The 19,038-nt window shown below is 39.0% G+C and overlaps 1 protein-coding gene across 9 annotated transcripts in view; it reads left to right on the top strand.

Moving 5' to 3' along the window:
• The window catches only part of LATS1 (large tumor suppressor kinase 1), a 52,043-nt gene that overhangs the window by 3,118 nt on the left and 29,887 nt on the right, over positions 1–19,038 (top strand). For 3 of the 9 annotated variants that reach the window (XR_013534625.1, XM_035296946.3, XM_002747105.7), the window contains exons 2-3: positions 10,540–11,024; positions 17,421–17,568. Coding sequence is in view for 8 of the 9 variants with exons in the window: in XM_035296946.3 (XP_035152837.1) it covers positions 10,680–11,024; positions 17,421–17,568 (493 nt within the window). In the remaining variant the exon portion in view is untranslated. Of the gene's footprint in view, positions 1–584; positions 769–10,539; positions 11,025–11,213; positions 11,312–15,790; positions 15,881–17,420; positions 17,569–19,038 lie in introns of those variants that run through there. The other 6 variants (XM_035296945.3, XM_017971465.4, XM_078370286.1 and 3 more) reach the window with 5 other exon arrangements.

Here is a 19,038-nt window from a genome sequence, read left to right as displayed (position 1 = left end):
TTGTTGCTCAGGCTAATCTCAAACAGCTGGGATCAAGAGATCCACCCACTTCAGCCTTTAAAAGTTTTGGGATTACAGTCATGAGCCACTGCACCTGGCCCTAAATTTTAGAAATATTAAAATGTAGAACAGCATGCTTAGAATCAAACAAACATGATACTGGCCAAGCATGGTGGCTCACGCCTGTAATCCCAACACTTTGGAAGGCCAAGGTGGGAGCATCGCTTGAGGCCAGGAGTTTGAGACCAGCCTCATCAATAGAGATGAGAGACCCTCATTTCTATTTAAAAATAAATAAAATAAAAAGAAACATGACACCTATTACTGTGGAATGATGTTCCTGGTATTATGTTATTCTTTTGCTAACAAATAGGACCCTAATCAGTGACAGAGGCAAGATTCATAGGTCCTTTGGTCCACATGCCCAAATCTCTTAATCAGGTCCAGATATGGTTCCTCTTGCTCCAGGGACCTGTGAAGTAATGTGTCCTGTGTGTCATGTGTATGCTCTCTTGCTGTCTCTCTCTCACTGTATCTCTTTCTCTCTATCTCTCTTCCTTTTCTCTTCCCCTTACTCACCACAGTACACAAGAGTAGAATACTGCTAGGAAGGCCACAGTAAGCCGTACTCCTAGAAAAGGAGACTAATGAGAGATAAGCAGCAGATTCTGTGTAAGCAACCAGTCCTGGAGGTAGGGGAGATTGGACCTTGATTTATTTGGAAGGAACTCTCTCATCGTTTTCCATGACCTGTGAAGTGTGTGTTGGGTGAGTATCCTCCCTTTGGAAAGTACAAATCTTTCTCAACTAGCTTGTTGTTCTTAGAAGTTGGGTGCCAAAGGGTTTTAAATTTTGAATAGACAAAGAGTTTTTTAGTCTGAACTTGAGATGATTTAAGAAAAAAATTTTTTTTTTTTTTGAGATGGAGTCTTACTCATTTGGTTATTTGAGGCTATTAGGTTTGACAGGAAGGCTACATCCTTAAGGTGTTCTTTATCCCTGAAGCAGTAGTTAGCTAAGAGTTTTCAGCAGATATCTGTACTCAGTCTTCATCCTGCCTCTGCAGGTCTAGGTGCAAGTTGCTTTTCCAATCCTTTGAGAGTTTAAATTTCTGAACATATTCTATTCCCTTCTGTTTTTGCTTTGAAATCTGCTGCTGCTTTCTTGAGCTCATCATTTACTTATAATACTTTGCCAAATATACAATAGCAGTCAATATTTGCTTCCAAGATCCTCTTTTCCAAACTCTTTTTTTTATAAAATTGAAGGTCAGTAGCCTCTTTGTATGCTCACTGACCTTGTAGTTATATGGAAAGTTATTATAGGTAACAGCTTTACCAAATATTTTGCCACTATAAAACATGATCTTCCATCTTCCCAGTCTCTGGTATCTGTTTCCTCTCAGCCCTCAGCCTGACCACTAAGGCAGTATCACTAAGGCAGTGCTGCATAGGTTTTTATTGCAGCAGCACCTCACTTCTAGGTACCAGTTTCTGTATTAGGATAATGAAAGACTGAATCTACAGATGGACAATGGCCAGATCATATATGAAACTAGAACTCTGACCCATGACCTCTGTAGCAATAGGCCCAAACTGTCAGGACTTGGTCAGTAACTACCAGCTTCCTTAATCTTTGTACCTAATTCCAATTTGGGATGACCCAGAGAAAGCTAAATATGCTTCCCAAACCAGCCACATAGGATACCCCGCTTCCAGTGTCAACAAAGAGTCAAACTCTATAAAATATTTTAAGAGATTTATTCTGAGCCAAATATGAGTGACCATTGCCCCATGACACTGTCCTCAGAAGCTCCTGAGAACATGTGTCCAAGGTGGTCAGAATACAGCTTGGTTTTATACATTTTAGGGAGACATAGACATCAATCAGTATATGTAAGATTGGCAAGACAACTTGAAGTGGATGGCTTCTGGGTCATAGGTAGATTTAAAGATTTTTCTGATTGTCAGTTGGTTGAGTTGTTACTGTCTAAAGATCTAGAATCAATAGAAGGGAGTATCTAGGTTAAGATAAGGGGTTTTGGCTAGGCACAGTGGCTCATACCTGTAAATCCCAGCACTTTGGGAGGCTGAGGCAGGCAGATCATGAGGTCAGTAGTTTGAGACCAGCCTGGCCAACATAGTGAAACCCTGTCTCTACTAAAAATATAATTGGCTGGGCATGGTGGCACATGCCTATAGTCCCAGCTACTCATGAGTCTGAAACAGGAGAATTCACTTGAACAGGGAGGCAGAGGTTATGGTGAGCCGAGATCATGCCACTGCACTGCAGCTTGGGCAGCAGAGCAAGACGCTCAAAAAAAAGATAAGGGATTATGGAGACTACGGTTCCCATTATGCAGATAGAATCAACAGGAGGGAATGTCTGAGTTAAGGATTTGCGGAGACCAAGGTTCCCGTTGTGTAAAGGAAGTCTCTAGGTAGCAGGCTTCAGAGATAATACACCATAAACGTTTCTTATCAGGTTTGATTCTATCTTGAATCAGGCAAAAGGCCTGAGAAAGGAAGGGAATTATCTTCGGAATGTAGATTTTCCCCACAAGAGACAGTTTTGCAGGACAGTTTCAAGATATGGCAAAGAAACATAATTTGGGGTCAAATACTTAGATTTCTTTAAGGGCCTGCCATCTGTCATGTGATACTATGCTAGAGTCAGGCTGGAATTGGGTGTCCTGTTTCTACAAAGAGTGTTTTGTCAGTCTTAAGATTTGTTTCAATGTTAATGCTGGTCAGCTGTGCCAGAATTCCAAAAGGGAGGAGGGAATAATGAGGCATGGCCAAACCCCCCTTCCTATCATGGCTGGAACTAGTTTTTCAGGTTAATTTTCGAATGCCCTTGGCTGAGAGGAGGCTTGACTTAGCATTTTATTTTTGGTTTATACCAGTTAGCCCACCTTCAGTTTCCCATGCCAGCAGCCTACAATCAGAGCATACCTGAAGTCTTCCCCCTTTTTTTGTTGTAAAGATTTCCCACTCCCCTGCTTGCCTTTGAATCTTTGCCAAGTGCAAGTTGACAGTGGCTGATTCCCTACCTATATAGTAAGATCTGATTAAATAGCCTCTGCTTGTTTCCATTTGGGCAGTCTTTGCCTACTTCTACAATATTATTAGACTGTTTTGTGGTAACAAATCCCAGAATATCAATGGCTTAACACAAAAGAAATGTTTCTCTTGCACACAGTTCAGTGGGAGTCAGTAGGGGCTCTCCATCCAGTAGCTTAGGTATCCATCTTCCTTCCATATTGTGAAGCCACCATCTCAAAATGTAACCTACATTGTAATTGAAGCAGAAAAACCAAAGCAGAGTGACTTCTAACTGCCTCAGTCCAGATTTGAGATATGTCACATCTGCTCACCCAACTTTGGCCAGAGCTAATCTGGGAAATGGAGGCAAGTACTGTATGTGAATATAGTCTCTGCCATAATATATTTACCAAAATCAATTGGCTAAAGATATACATAATTCCTCCATTTCAGTGTTTTTGATATCAGAAGATATAGATCGTCTTACCATTAAAATTGAATGTTCAAATGTAATGCTTCTCTTATTTCCCTTGATAAATGAAGTGATATCATTTGATGGAAGCAATAGTTTCTTTAAAATATATCCCATGTATTTTAAGTGTGTATATTTAAATAAGAATTTGTAGCAGAACCATTCTGGGATCCAATCATTTCCTTTCCTTTTTTTCTTTTTCAACTCTCTATTTTGGAAAACTTCAAGAGTACACAGAAGTAAACAGAAAGGCCAAGGCGGTAGGATTGCTAGATGCCAGGAGTTCAAGACCAGCCTGCGCAACATGGTGAGACCTTGTCTCTACAAAACAAATAATAAGAAGAAAGAGACTAGTAGAGTGAACCCTCATATACCCATTACTCAGCTACAACAGTCTTCAACAAATGACAACTTTTGTCTCATTTATATACCCATCCCCTTCAGCACACAACCAAATTATTTTGAAATAAATTCCAGACGTTATTTATTTTATCCACAAGTATTTTCAACAGGTAGATGATAGAGATATGCTTAAAGTAAGTTTTCAGTTATTTAAACCTACAACACATTGTTAGACATATACCAGAACTCAGTCCTTTCTCTGACTTTTGTGTACTCAGTGTTAGGAGTTATATCAGAGTACAGTTATAGAATAGAGGACTAGAATGAATCTCTCTGGTCCAGCATTTCCTAACTTAGCATTTCCTAACTGCATGGAATGTGAATCTCATGAAATATTATGGGAGAAAAAGTAAGGTAAGGTGAATTTGGACAACAATACATTCTCTTCTTTTCTTGAACTCCTTGCCTCAAGTGATCCTCCCACCTGGGCTTTCCAAAGTATGGGGATTACAAGCATAAACCCCAGACACCCATTGTCTCCTTGTAATTGCCCATGATTATGTAAAAAAAAAAAATGAGATGTCCAATTTTGTATATTATGATCCCATTTTGGTTAATAGTAGTATATATTAGAATATTCAGTATTAATAGTGATTATTATTGTGTCTGTTTCCTGTGTCTTATGTAACAAATCACTATAAACCTGATGGCTTAAAACAACATAAATTTATCCTCTCATAGTTCTGGAGGCTAGAAGTCTAAAATCAAGGCATTAGCAGGGCCACTTTCCCTCCAGAGGTTCTAGTAGAATATCTGTCTCTTGCCACCTCCAGCTTCTGTTGGCTGCTGACATCCTTGGCTTCTGGCCTCATCACTTCAGTCTCTGCCTTCATCATCACATTGCCTCCTCCCTTTTTCTATGTGAATCAAATCTCCTTCTCTCTCTCTCAAAAGGACACTTGTAATTGCATGTGGTACTTACCCTGTTAATCCATGGCAATCCCTTAATCTCAAAATCCTTAACTTAATCACATTTGCAACATCCCAAGTTCCAGAGAAGATTAGAAGGGGGAATATCTTTTTTGATTTTTTTATTTTTTGAGACAGGGTCTCACTCTGTGTCCTAGGCTGGAGTGCAGTGATACAGTCATGGCTCACTGTAGCCTCCACCTCCTGGGCTCGAGCAATTCTCCCACCTCAGTCTCCAGAACAGCTGTGACTACAGGCACGCACACTGCCACACTTGGCTCATTTTTTGTATTATTTGTAGAGACGGGGTTTTGCCCTGTTGCCCACCCACGCTGATATCGAACTCCTGAGCTCAAGTGATCCTCCTACTTTGGCCTCTCAAAGTGTTGGGATTACAGGTCCAAGACAGGAATATATATATATTTTTTAGATGGAGTTTCGCTCTGGTTGCCCAGGCTGGAGTGCAATGGCATGATCTCGGCTCATCACAACCTCCACCTCCCCAGTTCAAATGATTCTCTTGCCTCAGCCTCCCTAGTAGCTGGGATTACAGGCATGTGCCACCATGCCTGGCTAATTTTGTATTTTTAGTAAAGATGGGGTTTTCTCCATGTTGGTCAGGCTGATCTTGAATTCCCGACCTCAGGTGATCCACTCGCCTTGGCCTCCCAAACTGCTAGGATTACAGGCTTGAGCCACTGTGCCCGGCTCAGGAATATCTTTTAAGAGGCCGTCTACAGTGATTCTTACTCTTGAGGAAGGTGAATTATGAGGGACTTTTACTTAATTCTACTATATATATTTATATAAATCCTTGAATTTTTCAATAAGGATTCATGCTGAATTTTCTTTTTCTTTTCTTTTCTTTGTTTTTTGAGACGGAGTTTCGCTGTTGTTAGCCAGACTGGAGTGCAATGGCAGGATCTTGGCTCACCACAACCTCTGCCTCCTGGGTTCAAGCAATTCTCCTGCCTCAGCCTCTCGAGTAGCTAGGACTACAGGCACACACCACCATGCCTAGCTAATTTTTGTATTTTTAGTAGAGTTGGGGTTTCACCTTGTTGACCAGGATGGTCTCGATCTCTTGACCTCGTGATCCACCCGCCTCGGCCTCCCAAAGTGCTGGGATTATAGGCGTGAGCCACCACGCCCGGCCTATGCTGTATTTTCTTAACAGCAGAAAGAAGGGGCAAGTTACCCGCATTTCTAAGTTCAAATATTTTTGCACTACCTGCTGGTGACCAGGTCCCATTATAGGGAAACGGAAGCAAATATTTTGACAGAAGCAAAATTATGTTTCTTTTTTTTCTCTCAGAATGATCTTGGAAATGGTAAAATAACAATAATAATAAAAGGATGATTAACTTGTGGTTGAAACCCAAAATAAGTGATATTAAAAGAATACCTAGATCCTATAAATGAATCGCAACCCAGATGCTAAGAGAACTGACGTAGGATTCCACAACAATGTTAATCCTTGATCATGGAGAAATAGTAGATTAAAGAAGACCTGATATAGAAAGTATCTTCACTTTTAGAAAGGGCCAGAATTGAATTCTGTAAAATTTAGACTGGTGAGCTAAATGTTAAACCTAGAAAAATGTGTTAGTAAGCTGTTAAATTAATATTTTGGGAAAGCTTATAGAAAAGAAAATGCTTTAGGGACCAGCTTCCCTCATAAAAACACAAGATATGTTCATCCTAATTTCATTTATGAAATAATTACTCATGTATTATTATATTATAGACAGAATATATATAATTTTTGAACAATGAAAAGGCTTATTTTTTTTAAAGTAGAGAAATGTGAGCTGCTTGTGATTGATTCGTAACTAATTTAGCAATTGCACCATGAGATGACTGATTTATGAGGTGAAATCATCAGGAAACTACCTCTAGTGGTTGCTACAGGGCTTTGTCCTGTCTCAGGCCTGCTGCAAATATATGTGTGTGTGTATAATTAATTTCTATAAATATAAATTTTTAAGAATTTAAAGTGGGTATATTTTTAACAGCTCTATTAACATATAATTTACATACTATAAAATTTACTCAGGGTAGGTGGGGTGGCTCATGCCTATCATCCGAGCACTTTGGGAGGTTGAGGCAGGAGGCTTACCTGAGCACTTGAACCCAGAAGTTCAAGACCTAGGCTAGGCAAGATAGGGAGACTCTGTTTTACAAAAAATTAACAAATCAGCTGGGCAGGGTGGCATGTGCCTGCATTCCTAGCTACTCAGGAGGCTGAGGCAGGAGGGTCACATGAGCACAGGAAGTTGAGGCTGCAGAGAGCTGTGATCACACCACTGTACTGCAGCCTGGGCAACAGAATGAGACCCTGTCTCAAAAAAACAAAACAAAACCCTAAGTTTACCCATTTAAAGTGTTTTTTTTTTAAGCATATTTACAGAGCAATAAATCATCATAATCTAATTTTAGAACAGAAAATAAGTTAGTTTTACATACAGTATGGTGAATTTGCTTTTTTTGCTTAGGATACATTTGGGTATCTGTTTATGTCTGTACATTGTATAGAACATCATTCTTTTTGACTTAGATATATATTATATAAATGTACTATGAATTACTTGAACAATCTTCCACTGATAAACATCTAGACTGGTTTCAACTTTTGCTGTTATAAATGATGTTGCAAGGAGCAGCCTACATCTTCACATACTTGAGTGTATGTATATTCCTTTACTTGTGTTGCATTGTTCCTCTTAATCCTAGTTGAATTTGTAAGGTGGATGTTGATAACCAATTTATGTCTCAGGTGTCAGTTTCAGAGAATTAAATGGCGAAGTCCACATTGCTACTAATTTAACAGAAGAAGTTGTTCTTTTTTGTTGTTGCTTTAATGGTCTCCCTATGTTCTCAGGGTGGTCTCAAACTCCTGAGCTCAAGCAGTCCTCCCTCCTTGGCCTCGCAAAATGCTGTGCTTATAGGCCTGAGCCACCATGCCCAGCCTCTGAACAAGTACTTCAATCTCATTTTTTGTTGTTTTTTCATTTTAAGTGTTGTGGTTTTCTAGTACTCACAGGATTTTGACAAATTAGAATGTATCCAGAAGAGCATGACTAGAATTAAGGAGCAGTAAAAGGAACTAGGGATGTTTAGGAGACACATATTTATTTTATTTGTTCAACATGTATATTTATTAAGCACCCACTATGTGCCACGTCCTGTTATAGATGGTGGATTGACAGTAGTTACAAGACAAACAAGGTCCTCTTCTTTCATGATGCTTTTATTTCAGTGAGGGGAAACAGACAAGTTTCTTGATCTTAGTAAGATGATTTTAGATAGTGACAAGTACTGTCAAGAAAATAAAACAAGATAATTAAGTGACCAAGGAAAACTCATTTAGGAGGTAACAGTGCTGATACCTAAATGACAGAAAGGCAATGTTTATATGTCTATCTATAGATATCTTTATGTAACATGAATGGTAATTACATTTAATTAGATTAGAAATAGACTTCCTATAGATGATAATAAGAGTTTCAAATCCCAGCAGTACTACTTACACACTATTTTACCCAAACTCTCCGAACTTCAGTTTTTATGTCTACAAAGTAGAGATAACAAACCTAGCTCACAGAACTTTTTGGATGGCTGGATAAGAGGGTTAGGCAAAAGTATCTAGCACTGGCCCATAACAGGCTCTCATTAGGCACTGAGTGAGATTTCATAATGCTCCATACAAAGAAAACATTTCTAACAGTTACTGCAGAACACAAATTGAATGACTTTGATGTGTTACTGATTTTCCTGTCAGTGGGGGACATTTAAGTAGCCTTTATTTTTTTGTTTTTTTTCAGACAGGGTATGTCTCTGTTGCCCAGGCTAGAGCACAGTGGCGCAATCACGGCTCACTACAACTTTGATCTGGGATCAAGTGATCCTCCTGCCTCAACCTCTTAAGTAGCTGGAACTGCAGGTGTATACCACCATGCTTGGTTAATTTTTAAATTTTTCATAGAGATGAGGTTTCACTGTGTTGCACAGACTAGTCTCGAACTCCTGGGCTCAAGCTGTATGCTTCCCTTGGCCTCCAAAGTATTGGGAGTACAGGTGTGAGCCAATAGTACCCAGCTACATAGCCTTCAGATGACTGTTCTTGAATAGAAGACATTCATGCATTAACTGAGGAAAAAGACAAGTTGACCTGAGAGCCTTTTCCCTGTCCCATTGCTGATAAGCTTTCTGTCTTTAGAGCCTGTTTTAGTTCATTTTCTCACTGCTATAAAGAAATAACTTTGGCTGGGCGCGGTGGCTCATGCCTATAATCCCAGCACTTTGGAGGCCGAGGCGGGTGGATCACGAGGTCAAGAGATCGAGACCATCCTGGTCAACAAGGTGAAACACCATTTCTACTAAAAATACAAAAATTAGCTGGGCATGGTGGCGCACGCCTGTAGTCCCAGCTACTCCGGTGGCTGAGGCAGGAGAATTGCTTGAACCCAGGAGGTGGAGGTTGCGGTGAGTGGAGATCGAGCCATTGCACTCCAGCCTGGGTAACAAGAGCGAAACTCCTTCTCAAAAAAAAAAAAAAGAAATAATTTTAGAATGGGTAATTTATAAAGAAAAGAGATTTAATTGGTTCATGGTTCTGCAGGCTATACCGAAAGCATGATGCTGGTATCTGCTCAGCTTCTGGGGAGGCCTCCAGAAACTTATAATTATTGCAGAAGACAAAGTGAGAGCGAGGGGTTTCACATAGCAAGAGCAAGAGACAGTGAGGGAGGAGGTGCTGCACACTTTTAAACAACCACATCTCACGAGAACTTAATCACAGTGGTGAGGATAATACCAAGGGGATGATGCTAAGCCATTCAAGAGATTCATCTGCAAGATCGAGCCACCTCCCACCAGGCCCCACTTTCAACATTGGAGACTACAGTTCGACATGAGATTTGGTGGGGACACAGATCCAAACCGTATCAGAGTCCTAGTTCACAGCTTGGGAAATAAACTCAGGCATGTTTTTGAAGGCTAAAGGGGCCTTCTGGAATAGTGGTTTAAAAGTCTTTTTAAAGCGTGGCTCAAGCCTGAAATCCCAGCGCTTTGGGAGGCCAAAGCAGGTGGATCACTTGAGGCCAGGAGTTTGAGATCAGCCTCACCAACATAGTAAACCCCCATCTCTACTAAAAAATAAAAAAATTAGCCGGGTATGGTGGCACATGCCTGTAATCACAACTACTTGGGATGCTGAAGCATGAGAATCACTTGAATCTGAGAGGCAGAGATTGCAGTGAACCAAGGTCGCACCTCTGCACTCCTGCACTCCAGCCTGGGTGACAGAACAAGATTCTGTCTCAAAAAAAAAAATTAAAGCAGCAGTACCCTTCTAAAGAAATATTTAAGTCTGATCTGTAAAATTTAAAATTTGATCCACTAGGTGAAGTTGGTAATGAGAGGTTACCTATTTTATTATTCACTTAATAATCCCTTGCATTTGTAATATGCTTTATATGCTTACTAAAGAACTCTTTTTTTTTAAATTGTCATGGCTACTACTTAAGGTAAATCTATGTTACAGGCTAGGAAGTAGGCATGGAGAGATAAGTAACTTGTTCTGATCCCGGAGTAATCCTTAATGGAGTCAGAACTATAACCTGAGTCTCTTAACCCCTGTGTCAATGGACTTTTCCTCTAAAATGCTTTATTAATCACTTTATAGCTTTTCTTTCTTTCTTTTTTTTATAGAGTTAATTATTTATATTATAAAGAATTTTAATAGTCCTGGGGACTTCCTTGAAGGATCATTTTCATTTTTGCTCAGAAGAAAGCTCTGGATCTATCAAATAAAGAAGTCTTTCGTGTGGGCTACATATATAGATGTTTTCATGAAGAGGAGTGAAAAGCCAGAAGGATATAGACAAATGAGGCCTAAGACCTTTCCTGCCAGTAACTATACTGGCAGTAGCCGACAAATGTTAAAAGAAATTCGGGAATCCCTTAGGAATTTATCTAAACCATCAGATGCTACTAAGGCTGAGCATAACATGAGTAAAATGTCAACTGAAGATCCTCGACAAGTCAGAAATCCACCCAAATTTGGGACACATCATAAAGTCTTGCAGGAAATTCGAAATTCTCTGCTTCCATTTGCAAATGAAACAAATTCTCGTAGTACTTCAGAAGTTAATCCACAAATGCTTCAAGACTTACAAGCTGCTGGATTTGATGAGGTAAGAACTTTTAAAGACAATGGATTCTTCTTACCTTATGCTACATAACATTTTTGGGGTGAAAAGATGCCAAAATGTTTCCCTTAAGAGAATTTATCCGTGTATACAAATTTGCATATTCTATCAGCAAAGAATGTTATGTTTACAATTCCATTAATTATTATAACAAAATAATTGTTATTTCCTTAGTTTCTTCTGTGATATGTATCACTAAATTCTGGAGTTTCTGGAATTTAAAAGGCCAGGTCATGAAGTCAGAATGGAAGTGCAGTTGAAGAAAGCCACAGGTGAGGGTAGGGGAAAGACATCTGTTTGTGTGAAATACAATGGTGAACTAAGTGTCTGTTGGGGAAATGATAGTTCTGAGAACATGAAATTTAACTTCATAGTAGGGAGAAAGAATTATATAGTTATGGGTTTGTGTAGTAAGCAGTTGTGTTCTCAGGCCCAAATCTTAAATTTACAAAAACTAACAAAATTTCACTTCAGGCTAACTATGCCAAGTCTTTAATATTTATCTTCAGAATTCATTTTGAAATTTTTTCATAATCCGTATATTTAATGATTTTGTTTAGATTATCAGTGAAATTTGTTTCTTACGATAACATACCTTGTGAGCATGAATATTTTAGGTGTCAGGAGCCATTTTAGATAAATATTGGCAATGTAAAATGTAACTAAATGTGAATAATCAAAAGTTAGGCCGGGCGCAGTAGCTCACACCTATAATCCCAGCCCTTTGGGAGGCTGAGGAGGGCGGATCACCTGAGGTCAGAAGTTTGAGATCACTCTGACCAACATGGTGAAACCCCATCTCTACTAAAAATACAAAATTTGCCCGGCATGGTGGTGCATGCTTGTAATCCTACCTACTTGGGAGGCTGAGGCAGGAGAAGCACTCTGCCTCCAAGAAGCAGAGGTTGCAGTGAGCTGAGATCACGCCATTGCACTTCAGCCTGGGCAACAAGAGGGACACTCCATCTCAAAAAAAGAGTTAATTACATTTTTCACAATTATAGTAACATGTTTTCCTGATTGCAAAAAATATTACCTATTCTCTCTTAGCAATTGAAAAGTATAAAGAAGAAACTGAAAATTACATTTAGCCTCACTGTATAAAGATAACTACCCTTAAAATTCCTTCACTGTTTTTTTCATGGGTTTTGTGTGTGTGTGTGTGTGTGTGTGTGTGTGTGTGTGTGTGTGTATGACCGAATTTCCATATATTTCTGTATTTAATTTAAAAAGTGAAAACCTGACCGGGCTTGGTGGCTCACGCCTGTAATCCCAGCACTTTGAGAGGCCAGGGTGGGCAGATCATGAGGTCAAGAGGTCAAGAACATCCTGGCCAACATGGTGAAACCCCATCTCTACTAAAAATACAAAAATTAGCTGGGCGTGGTAGCACATGCCTGTGATCCCAACTACTTGGGAGGCTGAGGCGGAAGAATCACTTGAACCCAGGAGGTGGAGGTTGCAGTGAGCCGAGATTGCGCCACTATACTCCAGCCTGGCAACAGAGCAAGACTCAGTCTCAAAAAAAAAAGAAAAAAAGTAAGAACCTAAGTATGCATTATAGCAAAAGATTTTAAAAGGGAGATTTACAACTAAACTATAAGGGAAAGAAAATTCTTTCTGGCACATTCTATTTATCTATTTGATTACTATTATTTTCTATCATTTTTATACTTCAGTGTTCTAAAAATACTGGATTTAAACCAGGAAATAGAGGAAGAGGAGGGAAAGACATGGGATAATGTTTTTCTGGTTAGTATTTAGAAGATTAAAGAAATGGCTTGAGTGGAGATTGTCCCAAGCACTTTCTTCCTAATCCCCTAGCCAAAAGGCAAAGAATAATTATTGATCTTATTTTTTCCCTTTTCATTTGCTAAGCAAAGAGAAGTTATGAAATCACATAGCTATAAAAGCCCCTAGTGGTAATGTGTTAGGTCAGGTAAGTCACCCAGTAATACGTACTTAGGGAGCTCTTACTATGTGTGCACCTCACCCATCGGTCAGAATAGCAAATTGTACCAGATGTGGCTCATACCTTTAAGGTAATTAAAAGTTTTCTTCTCCCCTCCCCTCCCCTCCCCTTCCTTTCCCTTCCCTTCCCTTCGCGAGACAGAGTCTTGCTCTGTTTGTTGTCCAGGCTGCAGTGCAGTGGCATGACCTTGGCTTACTGTAATCTCTACCTCCCAGCTTCAAGCGATTCTCCTGCCTCAGCCTTCCAAGTAGCTGGGACTGCAGGTGTGCACCCCCATGCCCAGCTAATTTTTGTATTTTTAGTAGAGATGAGTTTCACCATGTTGCCCAGGATGGCCTCGGTCTCTTGACCTTGTGATCCACCTGCCTTGACCTCCCAAAGTGCTGGGATTACAGGTGTGAGCCACCACACCTGGCCTTAAAGTTCTTTCTAATAAAGACAGTTTTAAGAAATCTAAGGCATTGGTCAATGCTCTAGTCCTTATTGGTCATAATAACAATAATTGGTTTGTATTACAAAGATATGTTTGTGCTTTTTTTTTTTTATTAAAGTTCTACACAAATAATGTGTTAGCTTTATTATAATTACACATTTCAAATTGTCACGAGATTGCTTTAAGAAAGTATTTAGACATCATTCCTCATTTGTCCAAATAATGAAGTATGGTGTTATTTATACCAACGGTGATATAAAGAATCTGGCAGTCTGCTTGTACTTTCTTGAATTACTCATTCTGGTAGCATCCCATGATATTATAGAGTTTATCTTGTTCAAGATCTTAACTTGGTATTTCAGAATTGTTATCTAGTTTTCAATTCATTCTTTTTTATCATTTCGGAAACCTTAACCTACTCCTTTTATTAGCTGTGCCAAGTTCAAGATAGTGCCTTTATTTTTTTTGAGAATGTTTCTGATGACCGTTTAAAATTAAAAGCTCAAATATTTCAAGATTAAATTTCTCATAGGAATAAATGTTAAATAGGATTGATGCGTTCTTGGAGCACATAATATAATCACTGGGGTATATTTTTGCTTATAAGCATGAAAACCAAAAGCATAATTATGTGGACATATTTTCTTATCACATAGGACTTCTGGCCATGCGCAGTGGCTCACACCTGTATCCCAGCACTTTCGAAGTTCAAGGCTGGTGGATCACTTGAGGCCAGGTGTTAGAGACCAGCCTGACCAACATGGTGAAATTTGTACAAAAAAATACAAAAAATATTTGTATAAAAAATACAAACAAAAAATTAGCCAGGCCTGGTGGCGCATGTGTGTAGTCCTAACTACTTGGGTGGCTGAGGTAGGATAATTGCTTGAACCTGGGAGGCAGAGGTTGCAGTGAGCTGAGATCATGCCACTGCACTCTAGCCTGGGCAATAGAGCGAGACTCTGTCTCAAAAAAAAAAAAAAGACTTCTAGCTGGGTGTGATGGCTCACACCTGTTATTCCAGTGCTCTGGGATGCCAAGGCAGGAGGATTGCTTGAGCCCAGGAGTTCAAGTCCAGCCTGGGGAACATAGTGAGACCCTGTTCCTACAAAAAAATTTAATTATTTAATTATATGTGGTGGCATATGCTGGTAGTACCCAGCTACTCAGGAGGCTGAGGTGGGAGGATCACTCAAACCCAGGAGATGAAGGCTGCAGTGAGTTATGGTTGTAGCACTGTACTCCAGCCTGGGCAACAGAGCGAGACCCTGTCTCTAATGAAAAAAAAGAAGACTACCATTCCAGAGTTACTGATTTGAGCATGCTCTTTTTCACACTGGCACTAACACCTCAACTTGATGAAAGCTTGATTGATGTTTTTACAGATGTAAAAAATATTTTAAAACATAGCAATAAATATTCAAACATAAAGGTTAGCATAGTAATCACCAAAATCACAAGGCTGAAATTCCAGTGCATTTAACAAGAATATGGGCCAGGCGCGGTGGCTCACACATGTAATCCCAGCACTTCAGGAGGCCGAGGTGGGTGGATCACTTGAGGTCAGGAGTTCTAGACCAACCTGGCCAACAAGACAAAATCTTTTATGTATTTAATAAAAAAGTATGTAAATTAGCCAGGCATGGTAGCGGGTGCCTGTAATTCCAGCTTCTCAGGAGGCTGAGGTAAGAGAACCACTTGAACCCATGACGCAGAGATTGCAGTGAGCTGAGATCATGCCACTGCACCCCAGCCCGGGCGACATCGAGGCTCTGTCTCAAGAAGAAAAAAAAAGAAAAATGATTCCCACAATATTGGTGAAGGGTAATGGGTGCTAATTTTCTTACCAACTGAGGTGTGACTGCTGTGTAGTAGTAGCATAAATACATATACAATTCACTTGACTTAACCAGTTTTACAATTAAACACTCATTGATGAATTTTAACTTCAGTAATTTTTATTATTTTACATTTGCGCATATTTGGTTTTAACAAAAATCCAAATAATAATGCTTTAAGATAGATAGTGATTGAGTTTATATAATTATCATTAGCTCAGTGTCTTAAAGATTTCAGAGCTTAGGACTCTTATGAGTCTCTTGAATTTTACTTCTTGGTGGCAACATGCTGTAGCACAGGTATCCTATCTGTTGCCTAGGAAACAGGATCTAGGAAGGACCAGTATCTGGATCAGACAGGGCGAAAGTTTTATGGCAACCCTTGCTTCTTCCAACAAAATCAGTAACATTTTCCAAGAAAGGGAGAAGGGACCTTAGGTATGCAATAAGTTCTTGCCACATCCTTTCTTTGGTTGGTCTCACATTCTTCTCTAATCATTTCACATAGGAGGATCATCTGTCAGTAGCCTGTTCACCCTGTTACTAAGTCATTTCTCGTTTAAAAATGTCATTTGAAATACTGAATCTTCTAGGACAAGTAAGTAGTTGCCTCCCTCTTGAAAAATGCATGTCAGCATACTTTCTGCATGATAGTGAATGATTTATGTTTACATAAAACATAAAGTTCAAGGAGTGGAAGAGAGTAGCCAACATTTTAGCTCCAGGCACTGTGGTTGGTGCTTTACATGTTTTCTTACTTAATCCTCACTTCAACTCTGTGAGCCTATTACAGGCAAAGAAACTGAGCCTCTGAAATGTGAAATAACTTGCCAAGTATCATACTACTTTACAGAGCTGCTAGAACTCAGACCCACATCTGTCTGATTCCAAATCCTCTGTTATTTTTGTCATACTATATAGTGTCCTAAAGTCTTCATCACATAGTCATATACAGCCTAAGTATCTTCTTTTGTCTTATATTTGCATCCCTGTAATATAGTTCTCTGAAAACGTAATCTCTAAGAGGATAAGAACCCGAACTATTATATACAATGGCAGTATGTTTAATAAAATACTTCAATGATACAAAAAAGTTGTTTGTTTTTTTTTTGAGATGGAGTTTCACTCTTGTCAGGCTGAAATGCAATGACATGATCTCGACTCTCTGCAACCTCCACCTCCTGGATTCTCCTCCCTCAGCCTCCCAGATAGCTGGGATTATAGACCTGCACCACCATGCTCGGCTAATTTTGTGTTTTTAGTAGAGCCAGCGTTTCACCATGTTGATCAGGCTGGTCTTGAACTCCTGACCTCAGGTGATCCATCTGCCTCAGCCTCCCAAAGTGCTGGATTACAGGTGTGAGCCACAACACCCAGCCCAAACAAGTAGTTTCTGATATTTTGATTGCTACCTTTTTAACAATCTGATTGTCTGTGATTGTTATATAAGAATTAGAAATGATGAGAATCATGTTGCTATGATTGTACCTAAAGCAGTTAATCCTAATTCAAGCCAACAATGGTGTGTTGAAAAAAATAAAAATTTAAAAAATGTAAACTTTTTCATCCTAGGAGGAAATAGAAATATGTTACATAAAGGTGAAAATGCTAAAGAAACATTTGAAGATAAAAAAAAAAAGAAATATTTGGAAGATTTGAGGATTTTCTTTTCTTTTTCAAGACAGCATCTCGCTCTGTTGCCCAGACTGGAGTGCAGTGGTCATCTTAGCTCACTGTAACCTCCACTTCCTGGGTTCAAACAATTCTCATGTCTAACCTACTGAGTAGCTGGAATTACAAGCATGCGCCCACACGCCTGGCTAATTTTTAATTTTTTTTGCAGAGACTGGGTTTCACTGTGTTGGCCAGGCTTGTCTCAAACTCCTGGTCTTAGGTGATCTGCCCACCTTGGCCTCCCAGAATGCTGGGATTACGCAGTGCTTGAGCTACTGCGCCCAGCCTGTTTAAATTGAGACTTTGTGTGAGGTTTTTAGTAACTACAAATAAAACATTAATATTATGGTTTGGGGTCCTGTTCTTCATAATTGTGGATTTCTCTAATGGAACTCATAGTATTCTTTCCCTTGTGTTACTTATAAGATTTAAATTTTGTTTCTTTTTTTTAAACTTCATATCAGGATATGGTTATACAAGCTCTTCAGAAAACAAACAACAGAAGTATAGAAGCAGCAATTGAATTCATTAGTAAAATGAGTTACCAAGATCCACGACGAGAGCAGATGGCTGCGGCAGCTGCCAGACCTGTTAATGCCAGCATGAAACCAGGTGATTAATCAAATATTTTATTTTCTCATCTCTTCTTATACTGTATAGTTTAAAAATACTGAAGTCTATCAAATCTTCGTTCTTATAAATTATAAAAGTATCCCAGTAAATGAAAATCTCAAATTAAGATAACATTATAATGTTACACCAAAATGAATTTAAGGATTTGGGGCCCTCACGTTTAAAAGTTAATAGATAATTCGGATAACCAGCAGTCTTGATTGAGATTTATTTGATTGGTAATACTGCAACTGAAATACATCTATTTTCTCTCCAAATCTCATCATTCAGACTACTCTTTTTTCTTTTTATACATTTTTTTCATATTATGAGAGTAAAATATTATCAATGTAGAATATTTGGAAAACAAAACATCACTGTTAATAACAATATTTTAGTGTATTTTGTTTCCCAGTCTTTTCTCCTGTGGGAAACTGGAATGGGTTTATCTGTGTGTATTTTAATTCTTGTCACTTAAGCAAAAAATGGGATCATACTAAAACCTACTTTTTTCACTTAAATATACCATGTATAAATTTACTTGTTATTAAATTTTCTACAGAATAATTTTAATAGCCACATTAAAATAGACTTATTTGCTGAGTGCAGTGGTTCATACCTGTAATCCCAATACTATGGGAGACCTTGAGGCAGGAGGATCGCTTGAGCCCAGGTGATCCTGCCACTGTACTCCAGCCTGGGCAGCAGCTAGACCCTGTCTCCAAAAAAAATTAAATAAATGAAAGATGTATCATATACTTTAATCTCCCATTTTTGGACATCTACTTTGTTTCCTTTTTTATTTGCCATTATAGACAGCACTGCGGTAATTATCCTTACAGCTAAATCTTTGTACATACCTAATGATTTCTTAAAAGTAAGTTTTAGAAAACTTAAAAAATGTTAAGGCTTTTCATAGATACTGCTGTCTAGAAAGGTAGTACCAATTTATAATTTTTTTAATTTTTAATTTTTTTGAGATGGAGTTTCACTCTGTTTCCTAAGCTGGAGTGCAGTGGCACAATCTCACCTCACTGCAACCTCCGCATCCCAGGTTCAAGCAGTTCTTCTGCCTCTGCCCCCCAAGTAGCTGGGATTACAGGCATGAGCTACCAGGCCTGGCTAATTTTTGTATTTTTAGTAGAGACAGGGTTTCACATGTTGGCCAGGCTGGTCTCGAAGTCCTGACCTCAAGTGATCCGACCACCTCAGTCTCCCAAAGTGCTGGGATTACAAGCGTGAGCCACTGCGCCCAGCCAGTAGTACCAGTTTATATTCTCCCTATCAGTTTACTGTGAGAATGTCTGTTTGTAAAACCTGGTTATTGTTATTTTTGTCTGTTTAATGGTTATGGAAGCACCATCTTATTTTACATTTGCATTTCTTTGATCACTGCATTTATTTATTGCTTATTTTCTTAATTGCCACTTTACCTCTTTTAATTTTGTCTGCCTTTTTTTTTCCTTGAGA

The sequence above is a fragment of the Callithrix jacchus genome, chromosome 4 (genome assembly GCF_049354715.1).
Source record: "Callithrix jacchus isolate 240 chromosome 4, calJac240_pri, whole genome shotgun sequence".
Classification (NCBI taxonomy): domain Eukaryota; kingdom Metazoa; phylum Chordata; class Mammalia; order Primates; family Cebidae; genus Callithrix; species Callithrix jacchus.
Note: the sequence above shows the minus strand (reverse complement) of the source record. Positions and strands in the feature narration are given on the sequence as shown.